Raw genomic sequence first — 18,355 nt, 5'->3', positions numbered from 1 at the left:
GCCGCGGGGCTGTGGCGTCATCGCGGCGCGCCGCGGCAGCGGGAGGGAAGCGGCGTGTGGGAGCCGTGGCACGGCAGCCGCAGCCATGCCGGGCCAGAAATCCTTCCGCCGGCGCAGGGAGGACGAGGAGGAGGAGGAGGAGGACGAGCAGCTCGCCGAGGAGGTCAGGTGGGTCGGGCGCCGGCGGGGAACCCGGCCGGGCTCCGAGCGGGACCCAACCGCGCCCGGCCCTGCGGCGGCCGAGGGGCGGGCCGGGACCCCGGGACTGCTTTAGCCCAGCAGTGCCGTGTCCGGGAGTCACGACATCGTGGCGTGGCGTGTCGTGTCATAACGTCACGTACGGCTGTGCTGTGAGCGGTGACGTCACGTATTGCCGTGCCGAACCGCTGTGTTGTGGCGTGACGTCACAGCGTGCGTCACAGCCTTACGTGATCACAGACGTTAGGGATTCCTCTCAGGTTAGGGAGAAACTTGGAATTTCAGTTCACCATCAATTTTCCTCAGTCACTTGTGCCTGGATGTATTTTGGCTCGTCCTTCCCAAATTGGTTTCTTCTTCAAGCCTTTCTTTTTTTCTTATTGCTTAAATGCATGGGATCACTTAATTAAATACAATATATCTATTTAACTTGAAACCCAAAAAGCAGATGCTGATATGCAGAGGTTAAGGGCAAAGTTGAATAGAAAATTCTGTGTTAACTGCAGAAAATGAAATTAATTAATTAAAACCAAAGCATCAAGTACTAAGTCAAATGTATTTTTGTTCTTTAGGTTAAAACTTGAGGAAGCCAAAGAAGTTCAGAGCCTCAGAAAGCGGCCCAATGGGGTGAGGTAAGGGATGTGACACTGGGGAGGGGTGTATGTATTTTGTCCAGGGGTGTGATGTGACAGTCAATTTCTGTCTTGTCATCTGCATTCTTCCAGTACAAACCATTATGTCAGACACTGCTAAAATTATTTTCTTGACAGAGGAGTTTCTATGTTAAAACCTGAGGATGGAAAAAGACAGGGAGATTTAGAGAGGGATAAAGCAATGCAGTATTGTTGGTGCTGTGCTTCCTTCTGCTGAATTTTATCTTCTTTCTTTATCTGCCTGACCAGTGCTGTAGCTCTGCTGGTGGGAGAGAAGCTGCAGGAAGAAGCCACACTTGTGGTAAGTGCTGGACAGTTCCATCACCTCGGGGCTCAGATGTGGTGGTGTGAGAACACTGTGTCAGACCAGCCTGGGGCAGGACTGGTGTCACAGCTCAATTCCTGAATGTCTCCCATGGTTTTATCTAGATTTTGAAGACTAGCATTAAACTAGAGGGAAGCTTCAGGGGGTTTTGTTATGTCTTGTTTTACAGGATGACCCATTTAAGATAAAATCTGGGGGAATGGTGGACATGAAGAAGCTGAAAGAAAGAGGCAAGGACAGGTAAGTGCATGTGAGCTCTGAAAATCTCTCCCTCGACTAGTATTTAATGACAACTGGTAATTAATTAACCAGAGGTTGTGTAACTTTGAAGAGTTTCATATAATGCAGTCTGACTATTTCCTTTTGCTCTGACTTGTTAAATTACTTTTAAAAAACCCACCACACGCACCCCTCTCAAAAAACCCAAACAGCCAACATAAAAACCCACCAAAACCTGTAAACATTGTGGTTTCCACTTAGGATTAATGAAGAGGAAGATCTGAACTTGGGAACTTCCTTCTCAGCAGAAACCAACAGGCGGGATGAAGATGCTGACATGTGAGTCGTGCTGTGTTGTGTCTCTGCTGTTGAATCAGGCTGGGTGGCCCCTCACCATTTCTTTTTTTTATGTTGTGGATTCTGAATAGTCCCAGGAGATCTTCCCAGTTCTCACTGAAAGTTTCCCTTGCCCTTTCACTTCCCGCCTTGTGCAGTTGAGAAGGCTTTTTCATGGACAAAGCTAGGAGGTGCCAACCAGCCAGCTTGGCACTAAATTCCAATGGGAGCCTTCCCTGCTGGCTGTTAAAGACCTTGGAGAATATAATTGTTTCTTGAACAATTAATTCTTGCTACTAATATTAGCTGAGTGCTTTTGGAGAGATGATTCTTTCCGCTCTCCCAGCTGTCAGCACAGGAATGCAGCTGTGCTCCAGCAGTGCAGAACACAGTACAGGAACGGAATTAAATGTCCTGTCCCTTGTGTGCTGTTCAGGATGAAGTACATTGAAACTGAGCTGAAGAAGAGAAAGGGAATTGTGGAGAATGAGGAGCAGAAGGTGAAGCTTAAGAATGCTGAGGACTCCCTGTACGAGCTGCCAGAGAACATCCGTGTCTCCTCTGCCAAGAAGACTGAGGAGATGTTGTCCAACCAGATGCTGAGTGGCATTCCTGAAGTGGACCTGGGAATTGAGTATGTGTTTCACAGATCTGTGGCTGCTGGCCAGGACTGCCAGGATGAGCAGCTGTTGGCTGGCAGAGCAGCACTATGCCTGGATGACACATCCCCAGTTTGGGATGGGGTGGGATTGAGCCTTGCTCTGGATTGGTCCTACGCAGCCCCAGGGCTTGGTGCAGCTCCATCCTGGGACTTCTGGGAAAAGGCTCTTCTGTGACCTGAGCCCAGCAGCTTTCTGCAGGACCTCTTTGTGTCCTGTACTGAAGATAGGACCTGCTTCAAGATAGGAGCTTCCATTTTGCCTTTTAGACCAAGTGTCTGTTTCTATAGCACTGCCTCCTCTCTCAAAAACTGCATCAGATGCCACAGCAGCTACTAGTGTTCTCCAGATCCATGCACCTAGCACTTCTGAGCCTGCCACCCTTTCTAACCATGAGTATTTTTTTTGCTTCTAGTGCAAAAATAAAAAACATCATCTCAACTGAAGAGGCCAAGGCCAAGCTTCTGGCAGAGCAGCAGAACAAAAAGAAAGACAGCGAAACTTCCTTTGTTCCCACCAACATGGCTGTTAATTATGTCCAGCACAACAGATGTAAGTATTGAGTGTCCCTCCTGACCCAGTTGGGACAGAGAAATTTATCAACATACCAGGATTGCTTTTCCTGGGTTGCTCAGATAGACCCTATCTGGCCTGGTTTTTTCCTTTGCCCATCTGCAAGGAGAGGGAAGTATTTCTCATGACTGGGCATTCTGAACTCCCAGCTGACACTGCTTCATAAATTTCAAGATGTTTTCTTTAAGCTGTGCCTTGTGTGCTGAAAATGATGGTGTATGATGGAGAGACTCCAGTTTGCAGGCTGCCAGAGCAGACAGGGTGGCCAAACAAACACAGACCTTATTGGACAGGAGACAGGAATTAACTTCTGTGTGATGCTGCAGATATCCAAAGGAAAGGCAGCCTTCTGCTGTGCCCTTCCATGCTTTACAGGGGTGATGGGAATCAGGTTGGTGTGTTCTGATGGAAGTGAAGAGTGTTTAGGCCACTTGAAAATAGTGCTGTTGAAATTTGCTCTGCCCCATGTTACCTAATTAACCACAGAAGCCAGTTCCAAGAAGGGTGGTTCTGAGTTTCTGTTCTTTCTAGTAAAGATGACTTGTAACAAAGGCCATAGAAATTTATCCATCTGGATAAGAGTGCTCCAGATAATATTCCTTACCTGAAGTTTTCTTTCTTGCAGTTTATCATGAGGAGCTGAATGCACCAGTGCGAAGGAACAAGGAGGAGCCAAAGCCCCGTCCGCTGAGAGTGGGGGACACGGAGAGGCCAGAGCCTGAGCGTAAGTTCCAAATCCGAATGGCTGTAAGGAGGCACTGAAACTCTTCAGGGGTCTTGTACAGAGAACAATTTGCTTTCCTCTTCTTCTCTGAGTGCCCTGAGGTAGCGGGAGTGGAGCAATCCAAGTCCAAGAAAGCTGGCTGTTGCAGCTTTAGATCACACCTGAAACTCTGGATGGTGTTTGTAGAGAGAGACATCCATCCTCCAGCTCAGGGTGGAGTGCTGAAGGTCACAACTGAAGTGTTGCCAAAGCTGTCTGACAAAGGTTTGGTGGAAGTATGGTGGAATAGCAAAAGGTGTAAGGCAATAACCTCACACACTGAGGAACTGTCTAAAGGAGGTGGCAGAGTTCAGGGAATGTGTCCGGTGAAAGGAAAGGGATATTAAATTGCCTTCTTTTTCTTTTGAAGGGTCTCCTCCAAATCGCAAACGTCCCCTCAATGAAAAAGCCACAGATGATTATCATTATGAGAAGTTCAAGAAGATGAACAGGCGATACTGATGAATGTGGACTGAAGCCTCAGGAGTTGCTCCTATTTTCCACCAATAAAGGATTTTGTGTCAGTGACCTGCAATGGATGTTGGGAAGAGTCACTACCTTCAGATCCTAAAGTTACCTACGAAGCTCTTCCTGTGTGAACTTGTAGTCAATCAGTTTGCAGGTGATTGTGAACTCTTTGGTTGGTGTAACTTTGTATATAAATATGTTCTTATAAATGAAGTTTTTTAATGGGAAATGAGTTTTCATGGTTGGCAATTTTTAGTGGGGAAACAAAGTGGCTTTTATAGATTTTTCTTTTCACCATCTTAATACTAAAAAAAAAAGAGATCCTTTAAAAGCAGCAATGTTGTTTGCTTTGTAAATGTAAAGCTCTTGAGAGCTTGTCTTCTTGTCCACATGTCTTCCACAGAAGTGCAGTGTGGGTACTTGTAGTGAAGATTTGTAACTTGAAAATAGTAAAAGTGGTTTTTAAGTTATTGTAGCATTTTTTTCTTCTGGAATTAATGCTGATGAGTTTTTCCTGGTTTGTGGGTTTTGGTGGTGATGATGGCCAGATCGTCCCATCACTCAAAAGTGACAACTCCAGGGTGGGAAGGGACAACCTCAGATTTTACTTTTTCTTAGAAAAGGGGAAGAATTTCCATGCCAGGCCAGGGGCGAGTTTGCCCCTGAGCTTGTGCCCTGTGCAGGTCAGGAGAAGATCCCTTGCACAGGTGGCCTTAAGCTGAGACAGGGGAGATTTAATTTAGATTAGATATTAGAAACAAACTTTTTCACTGTTCGGGTGGTCAGGCTTTGGAGTAGGCTAGGCAGGGAGGTGGTGGAGCACCACTTCTGGAGGTGTTAAAGAGTCCAGATGTGCCACTGGGTGCTGTGTGTTTTAGTTGGTTTAGGGGTTACAGTGGCAGTGCTGGATGGACAGTTGGACATGATGATGTTAAAGGTCTTTTCTAACCATGATGATTCTTTGATTCCTCTATTCTAACACCCGGCCACAGACTGTAATATTGAATAACTGCATGCGCCAGGCCACCTTCCGCTCCTGACGGCGCCGGGTGCCCGCCCCAATATGGCGGCGGCACCTCGGCCCCTCAGCGCCGGCCCCGCCCGTTCCCGCCCAAACATGGCGGCCGCCCCTCAGCGCCGGCCCCGCCTCTCCCCGCACCCGCGATGGCGGCGGCGGAAGCGGCGCCGAGGGGCGGAAGCGGCGGCCGGGCGGCTGGGCCGGGCGGGCGATGAAGCTGCGGCGGGGCACGCTGCGGGCGGCCCTGGCGTTGGTGCTGCTGCCGCTCCTCACGCCGGCCGGCGCCGTGGAGCCCATCAGCGTGGGACTCGCCATCGCGGGCGCCGCTGCCTCGGCCCTCACCGGCTTCATCTCCTACCCGCGGCTCTACTGCTACTTCAGGGAGTGCTGCCTGCACCGGCACGACCCGCGCGCCGCCGCCGGTGCGGGAGCGGGATGGGCTGAGGGGAGGTGGCGGGAGGGCGCCGGGGCGGCGGCGGGAGGCGGCGGAGCCCGCGGGGCCTTCCCGTGCGCCGCCGCTCCCGCCCGGCGCCTCGGCCCCTGCCCGGGGCTGGCGGCCGCCACCGCGAGGGTGACCCCGCGCCCGCCCGCTGACACTGTGGTGGTCTCTCCATGCAGCTCTGCAGGAGAATTTGGACAAGAGGCTGTTCGGGCAGCACTTGGTGAGCAAGGTGGTTGTAAAAGCCGTGAGGGGCTTCTTGAACAATACCAACGCCAAAAAGCCTCTAGCGCTTTCCTTGCACGGGTGGACTGGAACAGGAAAAAACTTTGTCAGTAAGATCGTCGCCGAAAGCATTTATAAAAAAGGTCTGCAGAGTAAATATGTCCATCAGTTCGTAGCAACTTTACACTTTCCTCACGCTCACAGCATCAATCTCTACAAGGTAAGAATGAGTTACAAATGTCACGGCATGATCAGTACATCAGACCTAGATGTTATTTTATGCAGTAACATGTATGCTATGCCAGGTTTGTGATCTTCTGTACAGAACTGTGTAGATCCTAACATCCATCGGGATTGGCTTTCCTGTGAATGTGAAGGTTTTTCTGTTTGTTTTGAGCTTCTCTTTAGGGGGAAGAGCGATATGGTTTAATTTTCATTCTGCACTTTGCTTAGAGATGGGACTGACTTAAGGATAAACACGATTTCTAGTTAGGTGACATGCTGGTGGGCATTGCAAAAAAACCCAATAGTTCATGACAACCTGCTGACCCCCGGGTTTGTCAGGCACCATGGCAAGCTCACACTGGCTCTCTGAGGCATCATTGTCTATTCTGCACACTGAGCAGTAGTAGTTAGTTTTCTATGGGTCCATTTCCAAGCTGTAAAGCAAAATAGCAAAATTATCTGCTGTCAGAAAGGTACAGGTAAATGTATTTGGAATTGTCAGTTCTGTTGGCAGGGAGATACCATGGAGCAGTAGCTCAGATGTGTTTTATGGTTTTTTTGGTTCTGACTTTGTTCACTGCACAGTTTGAATGACTGCTGCTGTCTTGTATTGTAGTATACTGCATGTTGATATTCAGTCTGTATCTGTTAAAATGGCAATATAATGGTCTACAAACCGGATTTCTAAATGGAGGAAATGGACTATTTCTCTTTTACAGCTTATTTCCCCTTCTTTTAACTGAGCCATTTTGAAATAGAATGATGTTTTTCTGTATTTGTTGTGAGATGAATATACTTGGAAAATTTGCTGCCCAAGGCAGTGGGAGGAAGTATTGCTGCTTATCCCTAATACACCTACAGTTCAGGGACTGAGTAGAATAAATTAAAAAGTGATGAATCACTGAAAATAGAACATTTATTTCTCATTCATCTACCACCACAAGCCTTTTTCTCCCAGTTAATGCATTATAGATCTTGAATGTAATACTCAAGGTGAAAATGCAGTGCTTAAGTGAGAGACTCTTTCAATGCAATAAAGCCATTATTAGCCTTTCTGGACAACAATGTTTTAAGAAGGACTTGTAATTGTCTTCATTTAACTTCTGATTGATTAAAACACAGAGTTAAATTTTGTTTCTCCTTCTGCCAGTGTCAGCAGGTGCAATTTCTCATTCCTCCTGCCAGGTAGCAAATGTAATATTGGTTATATTAATGTTGTTTAGACCAAAGTGCTGCCAGAAGCTATCATCTGACTTGTCAGAGTTTGGCTTTTTGTGGCTGTCCCTTGGTGGGACCCATTTTTTGTCCTACTGTGCACTTTCATTTTTGCTTTTCATAGGAATGTCTAGGAGAATTTCTGCTTCTCCCATCCTTTCTCTTGGTGTCTTAATTTTTTTCAGAACCAGCATGAGATTTTGTTGAGGTTTCATTTACAGCTTGTAACCATGTTTTAGTCAAGAAGCCAGAACTATTAAAATTACATCACTGAAAGAACTCCTTCGGGACAAGGTTCCATAAACAGAAAGTGCTATTTTTTTCTGTCTTTTCAACACAAACTCAGCATCTTTCACTTTTGTGGCACTCAGGACCAGCTGCAGTCATGGATTCGGGGAAATGTGAGCATCTGTCCCCGGTCACTCTTCATATTTGATGAAATGGATAAAATGCACGCAGGGCTCATTGACTCAATCAAGCCCTTCCTGGACTACTATGAGCTGCTGGATGGGGTGTCCTACAGACAAGCCATCTTCATCTTCCTCAGGTAAACAGTGGCTTCTCAGGGTTGCTGTTCTGTACACGCCATGCTTTTACTTCATAACTTCAACTTTTAAAACTACCCCAAGCTGCAATCTCTATTTTCTCTTTACTTAGCAATGCAGGAGCTGAAAAGATAACAGAGGTAGCACTAGATTTCTGGAGAAATGGGAGGACAAGGGAAGATATCCAGCTCACAGATATCCAAAATGCACTCTCTGTGTCTGTCTTCAACAACAAAAATAGTGAGTAAAACTGGGATTGCTTTTGAGGTGGTAAAAGTTACATAAAAGGGATGGGCTGCATTTTAGCTGCATTTTTACAAGCTATGGTTTCTTCTCGATGTGGCCTCCAGTTTTTGGCTTATAAGGAGCAAAAATGCAGTTTTGGGGCCTGCAGTCAGCTCCCAGGATGGGTGAAGATTCAGGAGCTCTGTGCACCTTGGCCACCAGCCTGTTTGCTGCCTGTTGGACCACATGTTTTGGGGGAAATGCTTCATAGTCCTTCATAGTGTTTCCTCACACAGGACTTCTGGTGAAAAGGGCTTTTAACATAATTATGCTCTGAAGTTAGCATTGGAAGGAAACTCGCTGTACTTCTTAAAAAGTTTAGATACAAGCTCCAAAAAAAAAGGAGTAAGAAATCTGGTCTGGGAGAACTGATAAGAGAGAAAATCTGTCCCTCTCTAGGTGAGAGAGGGGAAGGTATGATAGCAACACCTGGAGAGCAAGGCTCAAGCACAGTCTAAATTCATTCATTCAGCCTTAAGGACCACATTTATGTATCTGTCCAAAATTTTATGCACAAAGTAAGATGAGAGGGGGATTGTATTGACTTGTGCATTATAGTGCCCTAAAATCCTAGGTGAATTCTTAGCTGTGATCCCATTGCCCCTTGCTCCCATTCAACCCCATGGTAGTGTTTAACTAGAGAAATACTAACAAACCTCTTTCCCTTCACAGGTGGATTTTGGCACAGCACCTTGATTGACAGAAACCTCATTGACTACTTCATTCCTTTCCTGCCTCTGGAGTACAAACACGTGAAAATGTGTGTCAGGGTTGAGATTGAGTCGCGTGGCTACGCTGTGGATGAAGACATTGTGAGCAGGATAGCTGACGAGATGACCTACTTCCCCAGAGAGGAGAGAATCTATTCAGATAAAGGATGTAAAACTGTGGATGCAAAGCTGGATTATTATTATGACTTCTAATGCTTTAGTGCTACAACCTGCAAAGAAGCAAATTTAACTTAATCACAAAGTGGTGGACCTGAGACATTTCATTTTTAAGTACTTTTTAAAGAAAGGAACACTATTTTTTAACTGGTGTGTAAATAAGCAGCAGTGCCTCTGCATTTTTGAAACCATCACAGCTCCCAAGTGCTTCAGCATTGTGCTGTGAAGGCAAGAAGGAACTGCTTTGGGAATTCCTGGATCTGGCAGGGCTGAAGACTCTTGAATCATGTGGTGATCATCAGAGCCCTTTGGCAGACTCTTGACAGGTATAGAAGGACTGAGACTATAACCTAATTTTAATTTGATTTTGCTCTGATCTCGATAATCTCTAGACAATATTGAGAATTTTAATCAAAGTTCCTGTGTCTCTGAAAGCCTTCATTGGTCCTGTGTGGGAATATGCATTAAAAATAGAACATGTGTCTTTTTGCCTTCAACAGCTTGGGCCCAGTAAAGATAAGGGGGGATTCTGGAATTTAAAAATCTGGGCTCTTCTATCCAACATCATAAGTGCCATTGTCTTTCAAAACTGATGTGTAGTTTAGTCTCCTATGTGTCAAACCAAGAATAGAAAATGCTGTTGTGAATAGCATTCAGAGAGCAGACTTAATATCACAAGGAAGTGAGTTAAAATCATTAAATGCCACACTGGTGTGCTTAGTTCCTATTTCAGGTTAGTCTTTATGTTGCCCACAGCAGGCTCTCCCAGCAGTGATCTCAGGAGGGAGAACTGTGCTCTGGGAGTGGTGAGTCAGCCTCAGGGAAAGGCTGCAACGTCATGGGAAATGTGTACAGATTAAATTTTACACCATGGAAATTGAAAAAAGTTTTCTCTTCATCACTTAAATGCTGAATTCAGGGGTCAGCTTGCAGGGGTTTCCCTTATTCATCTTCTCACCATACTGTGTGCCTTTGAGGCAGAGATGTAGGCAGATCTAAAGGCATTTGAAAAAAAAAATAACCCATAAATTGTGTCCACTGAAGTTACTGTGAAGGGTGTCAGACTTGTTTCTGAATGTGAGCACTGCGGAGGCTTTTTACATTCCAGTTGCTGTTCAAAATAAACTTTTCTCATCAGAAATGTATTTCTTAGCTACCTTCTGGTGTTCTTTGCATTCAGTGGTTTGATACTAATTTTGCACAAATTTACTCCATGTTGAGGAAGAGCACACTGCATTCCTGGCTGTTCCAGCTGTGTTTGAATGCAGGTATTTCCCTTCTGCAGTTCAAAGGGCAGAGATAGATGTGACTCTGCTATATGGTGAAAGAAATCAAGCTTGGAGTGGAAACTGCACTTATGGACTGTTTATACTAATTACAGCCACGTGGTTTTTGTAGAGGCAGACTTCTAGATGCATGTGTACTCAATAAGGATGAACTTGTCCTGTAGAGACCAGTTAGAACCCTGCTGCTTATCTCCTGCCACTGTGCTACCACCACAGGCTCTGCTTGAAATCACCCATCTTTTCAGTGCCAGCATCTTGGAGTTTTCTCTGCAAGGAGCTGGAGATAAAAGGGCCAGTGAGGCTCCAACTGTCCTTGTGCTGAAGGTGTGTGACATGCAAATTATCAATCCTACTATTTGTCAGCAAATGAGTGCTTTGAACTCAGGTATTTTTCTGTCTCTTTGACTTCCTGATTATAGCAAATAACTGGCTAATGGGAAAAAACATGTAATGATGATAAGCTTGTACTACACTCTGGTACCAAGAGAATCAGTACAACCACTCTGTCTTGTGGCTTTTCCAGAACTTAGTTCTGCTTTGTGTGTCAGTGCAGCATCACTACAAGTATTTGATATACATTGTTAGCCAGTATTTCTCACAGCCCTGAATGGCCCAGGGTAGACAGAAGCTTTCTCTGGAGAGCAAGAATAATGTGGAAAGGGTGGAGGCTGCCTCTGTTTAATATCTCTTTGGTTCTGTAGACCTGGCCAGGAGCAGCTCCATCTGGGTAAAAGACACAGGCCTGAAATCACAATCATTCTGATCCTGTTGTTAATCCTTCCCTGTATGGTTTCAGAGCTAATGTTCTCACACCTTCTTGCTATGACTGGGTAACTTTGGCCATTATTCTATTTAATAGGCCAATTAAGGCTGGATCAGACAACTTAAAGGGAAGCGTCATGGGGGAAAGGTCTGCTGCCCAGAGAAACAGTCCATTGGCCAGGTGAGAGGAGCTGAGCAGTCCCAAGAGTGAATTCTGTTCTTGCCAGAGTCCAGGACAAGCAGCTGCTGCTTTAGTGCAACTTTTTGCAGGGAGTATTCTGAGATCTCACACTGCTGGTATTATCAGAGGCCATGGTTTAAATCCACTAAAATAGGAAGTGCTGCTGTCCTGCCAGCCAGAGGCAGCCTGGCCCCAGAGCCTGGGGTGCCCAGGGAAGGACAAGCAGCTGAACTGTCCCATGAGTGGCAAAGTCCAAGTGAACAGCACAGCCTGTGCTTCCCAGGCAGCTCCCTGACATCTCCTGGTGCATCCTTGGAGCACAACACGTTCACAACTGACCCTTCAGTGAGGTGTGAGCTGCTGCCAACAGCTGCCCCACACTTACAAAGGAACTGTAACAGAAACGTGCAGTGCAGCTTTCTAGTACTTTCCAGTATTCAAAAATTATTAACCAAGAGAGAAGAAGTAATCTAGGATTTATTCCAACTGCAGTACAGTAGTATTTAGTGTTTTGAAATAGCACAACTATTTTCTTTTTGAAGTGAAACTGGATGCAGCATATACAACTACGAATAAATCAGTTATTAGGGAAAACATCACACTGAAAAGTGACAGTCCAATGTCCCAAGGTTAATGGCTTGCTAGTGTTTGGCTCTGGAGATTGCATCAGTGTGAGCAGTTTGCCAAGGTTTGACAAACTCCAGTGGGGCTGTAAAAGGCAATCAACACTTCTAATTTAGAGCTTAACAAGAGCGCTAAACTCTCTGTTGTAATTTGAATTAACATAATTGTAATTAGACCTATAATTAGCATTACCTCTTAAAGGAAGTTTAAGAACAAGTGAGGGAATAGATGATGCAGCACAAAAACAGTCCCATCCCTTGTACCAATTTAAAACCACAGTACAATCAATGAAGTGAAAGGCACTTCTGTCTTGCATTACAACATTTGATGCACAAGTGATGGGAGACTAGGAGTTAAAGCTTGCAACAGCTCCACTGGGTGAAGGTTAAATGGATCTTTCCCAGCTTCTTAACTCATCATTCACCCTTTCACACAGGCATTCTTTTATAAAACAGACCTAACTAGTGAGGTATAGGCTTCTTCTTGTTGCTTACACTTCAGCATAAAAATACACTATTAAAAATAATTTCTTCCATTCAAATGTCTTCCAAGCAAAACGAGAGTAGCATTATCTACACCTTGACCAGTAGGAGCAGCAGAACTACTAAAGACCTTACAGACTTCAGGCCCAGGAGCCCACACAGATTAATCTGACAAACTAAAACAGTTGAATTCTCAGGAGAGATTTTTCTGCTTAAGTACAAAAGACTGGCCTAGTGTTGTAACAGCTCTCTCAGATGGGTCCCTCAGTTTAGAAAGACCTGGAGTCACAAATTTACTTAGCCCCTTTAAAGAATACTTTAATAATTTATTTTTCCCCCAAAGAAACATGGGGCAAGCTCTTACTAAATAATAGAGAGAGGGCAGGGAAGAGGAAGTAACAGATTTCTAGGAGCTCATGACTTCCCATATTACTGTACTAGGAGATGTAGGATGTGCCCAGCTGAGGCACAGGAAGATTTCTACCATATCCTTACTGCAATGTACCACGGAGTTCACCCTTACAGACATGATCACAGTTCAGAATACAGCACACATCCCTCCATTTCACTGTGAATATGAACAGGACTGTGTACATGGAACGGAATATGACTATCTGGCAAAATTCCTCTGTTTGCCTTTGTTCCAATCTAGTTTATGTGGAGAGAGGAATTAAATACTTAATAATCCCAGCACTTGGAAGAATAAAGCAGGAGGGCTGTATCCAGTGCTGTGTGTCACACTAGAAATTCTTTATAGACTAAAAGAAAATTAAAGGGGGCAACACTGGGATACCAGCCAGTTCAGAGATGAACAGGCTGGATGGGACTATGAGTGACCTGATTCAGTGGAAAGTGTCCCTGCCCACAGCAGGGGATGTCACTAGATGATCTCTAAGTCCCAATTCTATGTTAAGTTAAAAAGAAAAATAAAAAACAAACAACCAAACACACAAGCTAAAAAAGCCCACACAGCTCACTCTGGTATTTTCACCATACTCCCTGCAACAGTAAAAAAGTTTAAGTGCAAATACACAGATTTCCAAAAGCTCTGAAAGTGCTGTGGAGACTCAAAGTGGAAATCAACCCCTGGCGTTCGTATCTCTCATCACAACGTCTTCATGAATATCCAGCTTGGCCTGAACAGTCTTGCAGCCTTTATCAGAGTAGATCCTCTGCTCCTTGGGGAAGTAGGTCATCTCATCAGCCACTTCCTGAACAATCTTCTCATCCACAGCATAGCCACGGGCTGCCATTTCGGCCCTGACACACATCTTCACATGCCTTTGCTCCAGGGGCAGGAAAGGGACAAAGTAGTCAATAAGGTTCCTGTCAATGATGCTGCTGTGCCACAGCCCACCTGGATAAATTGGGGGAAAAAAAATCATAAGAAGGAGTTTTTCTAAACTGCATATGACAGGATCCACAAGCCAGGCCAGATTCACAGAGCTGTTTGTCTCAGACAGTGAGGAATGAACTTCCCATTTTTGGGGGGAAAGTGACTTACTATTCTTGTTGTTGAAGACTCCTACAGAGAGCAAGGGCTCCAGGTCTTTCAGCTGAATATCTTCCCTGCGCTTTCCACTTGCCCAGAAGTCGAGAGCTGCTTTGTTAATTAAATCACCACCTGCATTGCTGATCATAAAAGAAAAACATACAGTGGTGAAATACAGACACGAGTGAAGCAGAATTTCTTTTGCAGCCGGTTACACATATTGCTAACCTCCTTGATATCAAACAAATAATCAAAAAGAATCCTGTAAGTCAAAATCTAGGTAAAGTCTCCAGTTCTTTAAGTAGCCATCAGTGTGTGGTGGGTTGCCCCCAACAAGCAGCCAAGCAGCCACTTGCTTACTCCCTCCTGCCTCAGTGGGATGGAAAGAGAAAATAGGAAGAATAAAAGACTGAAAGCTTGTGGATCAAGATAAGGATAGTTTAATAGGAGAGAAAGAACCCAAGGAGGACTGAGGAAATCATTCACTACTCCCACAGTCAGAACAATGCCCAGGCAAATGCTGAAGAACCGTCACCTTAGAGATGAAACCCCACGTTTTTCTCCACTGCTGTTTTTATTGCTGAGTATGGCATGCCACAGTATTAAATATCCTCCTGGGCACTTTAAATCAGCTGTCCCAGCTGTGTCCCTCCTATCCTCTTGCCCACCCCAGCCTAGTGTAGGAAAAGCCTTGAAGTTTTGCAAACATCATCCAGAAACAGGCAAAACATTGGTGTGTTATCAACACTCTCAGAGCCACAAATCCCAGACAGCACCAGACCAGCTGCTCTGAAGGGTGCCAGCAAGGTCCAGTACTTGGTACACCCATCCCAAAATGTGAACTCTCTTATGTCCTCTGCTCTGGGCCAGCTTTATGAGCTCAGCACGTTGCAGTGGCCATGCACAGCATCAGACCTGGTCCACTACAGCCACAGGCACAAGCTCAGACTGCTCCTCACTGTCTTTGCACAGAGAATCTTCCCTCCAGAGCATTTTTTTGCTGCTCTTTGAACGAGGTCCCCAGGAAGTATCATTATCACCATAAACAAATATTCAGTATCTCAAAATGACAGAAATTGGTGCCACAGACCTGAGGAAGATGAAGATGGCTTTCCTGTAGGACACCCCATCAACCTCTTCATAATAGTCTAAGAAGGGCTTGATGGCATCAATGACACCTGGATGCATTTTGTCCATCTCATCAAAAATGAAGACAGAGGAGGGACAGGCACTGACATTGCCTCGAATCCAGTTCTGCAGCTGTTCCTGGAACAAAGGTTGAAAGCCACTGAAAAACAAGGTCTTTACTGGATGTACTGCAAGATTCTTGTGTGTGACAGATTCTGGGGACACACTGTCAAATCTCAGTATCCCACACTCACTGGCTGGTGAATGAAAGAGGAAAAAACCAAGAAAATTAAATAACCCAACACATGCAGACCAATGTTCAGCCAGAGCTAGAGCAGCAACCACCTTGGAAATTTAATGCTCCCCCATTTTTTCCTTCTTCAACCCTCATTTCTATGGCTGAGTGTGACAGTATGTGGTATGGAATATCCTTTTGACCAACGGGGGTGAGCTGTCTAGTCTGTGCCCCCTCCTCATCTCCTGCCCACCCCAGCCAGCTCAATATGAGTGGGAAAAACTAGCAAGCTTTGAAGCTGTGCAAGCACTACTGTAGCAGCCAAAACACCACTGTGTTCTCAACATTATCAACACTGTTTCAGTCATAAATGCAAAACACGGCCCTGCGGGGGCTGTGGACAAGATTCCTTCCATCCCGGACAGCCAGGATAATGCAGCTGGAACGACAAACTCTCCTTGCAGAGAGCACGGGAATCGGCAGATGGCATCAGTGAGAGGGTAGCGCTAGGAAATGGAAACTATCTCGGCTTTGATTTCTCAGCTTTTTGGTGCCTTTTACTTTATGCAAGAACTTCCCCTTCAATCTCTCCTAAGCATCAGCTTTGGAATTCCCAGCTGCACACCTCCAGAAACATGAATCAGAATATTTTGAGTTAGAAGGGACCCACAAGGATCATCGAGTCCAATTTTTAAGTGAATAGCCCATACAGGGATCGAATTCACAACCTTAGCATCATCAGCATCATGCTCCGACCAACTGGGCTCATCCCAGTGGGAACCTGCGGGAGATGCTCGGGACACCCCCACAGGGGTTTAGGGACCGACTGGGGGTACCGGGCCACCTCCTGCCCCTCCTCACCTTGTAGAGCTTGACCTGGTCGTGGTGAGGGAAGTGCAGGGTGGCCAGGAAGAGATGGACGAACTTGCTGCGCAGGCCGGCGGGGTGGACCTGCTCCGCCAGGATCTGGCTGAGGAAGTTCTTGCCGGTGCCGGCCCAGCCGTGCAGCGACAGCATCAGCGGCTTCTTGGGGCTCGGGTTGTTGCTGAAGCCCAGCACCGCCTTCAGCACCACGTCCTTGGCCAGGTGCTGCCCGAAGAGCCGGTTGTCCAGCTGCGCCTTCAGCGCTGCGGGGAGAGGGACAGCTCAGCACCGCCGGTCACCGCGCACGGCCCGGGCCGCGCTGCCCGGTGACCGGCCGAGCTCGGGGGCAGCGCCCCCCGCCCCCGCCGTACCGCTGGCGTTGAGGCGCTGCCCGGCGCGGGGGCAGCACTCCACGTAGCTGCAGTAGAACCTGGGGTGGGACAGGTAGCCGGTGAGCGCCGAGGCCACGCCGATGGCCAGGCCCACGCTGAGCGGCTCCAGCGCCGCCAGCCCCGGCAGCAGCACCCACAGCAGCAGCACCCACAGCAGCGGCACCGAGCGCGCCATGGCGGCACCGAGCGCGCGCGCCGCGCCCGCCGCGCCTGCGCGCCCCCGCCTCATGAGGGGCGGCCGCCGCCATCTTTGTGCCGGGCAAAGATGCCGGAGCCCGGCAAGGGGAGGATGGCGGGGACCGGGTCCCCTGCTCACCGACTCCAGTGCCGGCTTCCTAGTGCTAGCGGGGAAGGCGTTACTTTAGTCTGGCCCGGCCGGCCAAATTGCAGCCTCCGCACAGACACAAAGGTTTTTTTACTTATTTATACCTTTTCAAAAAGCAACGGAATTACTACTCACCGGTTCTGAATGACATAATTTTCTTCCATTACTTACTATTTTACCCTCTATTACTTATTGATTTCTCGCTTCTTATGTTAATTAGTCCATAATTTTAATCTTTTTAGTATCTTTTTCCTCTGGTAGGGACTTGACAACGATTTGCTATTTTCCGATAAAATGGTTTCTACAAAGTGTCCTTGCGGCCCATGGTTTCTACAAAGTGTCCTTGTGGCCCATAATTTCTACTTTTCAGGTGTTCACCCTCAACAATACATATTTCTCTCTCCGGCTATTTTCAGTGAGGCATATCAGAGCTAGTTTGCCAAAATGCAAAGTTTTGGTATTTTCCCAAGCTGTGTTCCCTGCCTGTCGATTCGTGTCATTGGCAGCACCGGGAAGAGCCTGACCCACCTGCGAGACACCGCTGCTTTAGGTATTTATACACATGGATGAGGTCTAGTAATGGTTTTTGCCACCCTGATGGTGCCATAAACCAGCACAGCCCATTTCTGCCAATATAAACCTGGAAATCAGCAAGGAAAATGCTCCGGTACTGCCCGGAGAAGCAGGGTACACAGCTTATTGTGGGATAAGGAGTATTAGGTTAGTCTGCCTTGTATATAGCGATATATTTGGTCTCTGCCACCGCCGTGGGTGGTAACCCTCATCTTCCACAACCCCACCAAAGGAAGCTCTCACCACCCTGCGGATGATCGCCAGCTTGGCCCCCGTGCCCTCGGCACTGCCTTACCTGTGAAGTTCAGAGTGCTGTTCCTGTTGCAGCACTCCTGGAAGCGGCACTTGAGCCAGGAGTCGGAGGACAAGAGATGCCAAGCCATGACAGCGCCTCCCACAACGACCGAAACGCTGAGAGGGTCAAAAGCCGGCGTCAGAGTGGGCACAAGAACAAAGATTACAGCAGCCTTCAGGAGCTTCATGGTGGGAGCTGCCAGCCAGCCCGGCTCAGCAGGAAAAGAAACCGAAACTACAGAAAAACTTCCCGGAGTGTAGAGCCTGGGGCTGGAAGCCAAGTCTCCTGTAAGCTGGAGGTGTTAATGAGTTAACAGACTTATCACGCTGCTCCAGGAGAATCGAAAGTGTTGTGAACAGAGCGCTGTATAGGCACAGTGAGAGTTTCACTAGAACAATCCCAGCTCTGATGGGAGGACGACTGGAACTCTCAGCATTTTAACCAAGGTGCTAATTGGGCTGGTGATTAACGGAGAACACAGAAATGCTTGTTTTGGGCTTAACTGCGAGGGGTTGTGCTTACAACCTTCCACAGCCCGAGGATTCCCGTAGGAGTGCCTGGTGCTCTGCAATTCGCAGCACAGAACGTGTCAAAAAGCTGCTGTATAAACCAATTCCTCAGAGCAGTTTTTTTTTCTTTGTCCTAACAACTTCACTATCTCCCCACCACCAAAAAAAAAAAAA

General features: G+C 46.8%; 3 protein-coding genes across 5 annotated transcripts; 2 read left to right on the top strand and 1 right to left on the bottom strand.

The window, feature by feature from the left end:
* Positions 1-29: 29 nt before the first annotated feature.
* Positions 30-4,669, top strand: C17H9orf78 (chromosome 17 C9orf78 homolog). Its single transcript, XM_085593898.1, has 9 exons — positions 30-168; positions 771-830; positions 1,101-1,152; positions 1,346-1,416; positions 1,657-1,734; positions 2,168-2,365; positions 2,806-2,942; positions 3,589-3,687; positions 4,097-4,669. Exons 1-9 carry the CDS (start codon positions 86-88, stop codon positions 4,186-4,188), a joined length of 870 nt encoding a protein of 289 aa, XP_085450024.1. The 5' UTR covers positions 30-85; the 3' UTR covers positions 4,189-4,669.
* Positions 4,209-10,178, top strand: LOC146765869 (torsin-1A-like). Of its 2 annotated transcripts, none has more exons than XM_085593897.1 (5): positions 4,209-4,348; positions 5,831-6,096; positions 7,688-7,863; positions 7,974-8,101; positions 8,819-10,178. In XM_085593897.1, exons 1-5 carry the CDS (start codon positions 4,261-4,263, stop codon positions 9,067-9,069), a joined length of 909 nt encoding a protein of 302 aa, XP_085450023.1. In that variant the 5' UTR covers positions 4,209-4,260; the 3' UTR covers positions 9,070-10,178. The 2 variants fall into 2 exon arrangements, with proteins under 2 accessions (XP_085450023.1, XP_085450021.1); XM_085593895.1 differs by lacking the exon at positions 4,209-4,348 and adding an exon at positions 5,386-5,634.
* Positions 10,179-11,721: 1,543 nt separating this feature from the next.
* Positions 11,722-18,295, bottom strand: TOR1B (torsin family 1 member B). Of its 2 annotated transcripts, none has more exons than XM_085593894.1 (5): positions 17,673-18,295; positions 16,085-16,350; positions 14,951-15,126; positions 13,873-14,000; positions 11,722-13,725 (listed from the first exon to the last, which is right to left on the bottom strand). In XM_085593894.1, exons 1-5 carry the CDS (start codon positions 17,857-17,859, stop codon positions 13,448-13,450), a joined length of 1,035 nt encoding a protein of 344 aa, XP_085450020.1. In that variant the 5' UTR covers positions 17,860-18,295; the 3' UTR covers positions 11,722-13,447. The 2 variants fall into 2 exon arrangements, with proteins under 2 accessions (XP_085450020.1, XP_085450019.1); XM_085593893.1 differs by lacking the exon at positions 17,673-18,295 and adding an exon at positions 16,459-16,682.
* Between the last annotated feature and the right edge of the window lie 60 nt (positions 18,296-18,355).

This window comes from Lonchura striata, chromosome 17 (assembly GCF_050655825.1).
Source record: "Lonchura striata isolate lonStrDom1 chromosome 17, ASM5065582v1, whole genome shotgun sequence".
Classification (NCBI taxonomy): Eukaryota; Metazoa; Chordata; class Aves; order Passeriformes; family Estrildidae; genus Lonchura; species Lonchura striata.
The sequence above is the reverse complement of the archived record's forward strand: the minus strand, read 5'-3'. Positions and strand labels throughout refer to the sequence as shown.

What these genes read in the sequence shown, in the direction of transcription:
- C17H9orf78 (XM_085593898.1), top strand. Translation starts at nt 86, where the DNA reads ATGCCGGGCCAGAAATCCTTCCGCCGGCGCAGGGAGGACGAGGAGGAG. An exon ending in CGGGATGAAGATGCTGACAT is followed by an intron (nt 1,735 to 2,167) that starts GTGAGTCGTGCT and finishes TGTGCTGTTCAG; the next exon opens with GATGAAGTACATTGAAACTG. An exon ending in GGAGAGGCCAGAGCCTGAGC is followed by an intron (nt 3,688 to 4,096) that starts GTAAGTTCCAAA and finishes TTTCTTTTGAAG; the next exon opens with GGTCTCCTCCAAATCGCAAA.
- LOC146765869 (XM_085593895.1), top strand. Translation starts at nt 5,424, where the DNA reads ATGAAGCTGCGGCGGGGCACGCTGCGGGCGGCCCTGGCGTTGGTGCTG. An exon ending in ACAGCATCAATCTCTACAAG is followed by an intron (nt 6,097 to 7,687) that starts GTAAGAATGAGT and finishes TGTGGCACTCAG; the next exon opens with GACCAGCTGCAGTCATGGAT. An exon ending in TGTCTTCAACAACAAAAATA is followed by an intron (nt 8,102 to 8,818) that starts GTGAGTAAAACT and finishes TTCCCTTCACAG; the next exon opens with GTGGATTTTGGCACAGCACC.
- TOR1B (XM_085593893.1), bottom strand. Translation starts at nt 16,654, where the DNA reads ATGGCGCGCTCGGTGCCGCTGCTGTGGGTGCTGCTGCTGTGGGTGCTG. An exon ending in ACCAGGTCAAGCTCTACAAG is followed by an intron (nt 15,127 to 16,084) that starts GTGAGGAGGGGC and finishes CCTTTGTTCCAG; the next exon opens with GAACAGCTGCAGAACTGGAT. An exon ending in GCCATCTTCATCTTCCTCAG is followed by an intron (nt 14,001 to 14,950) that starts GTCTGTGGCACC and finishes TTTTATGATCAG; the next exon opens with CAATGCAGGTGGTGATTTAA.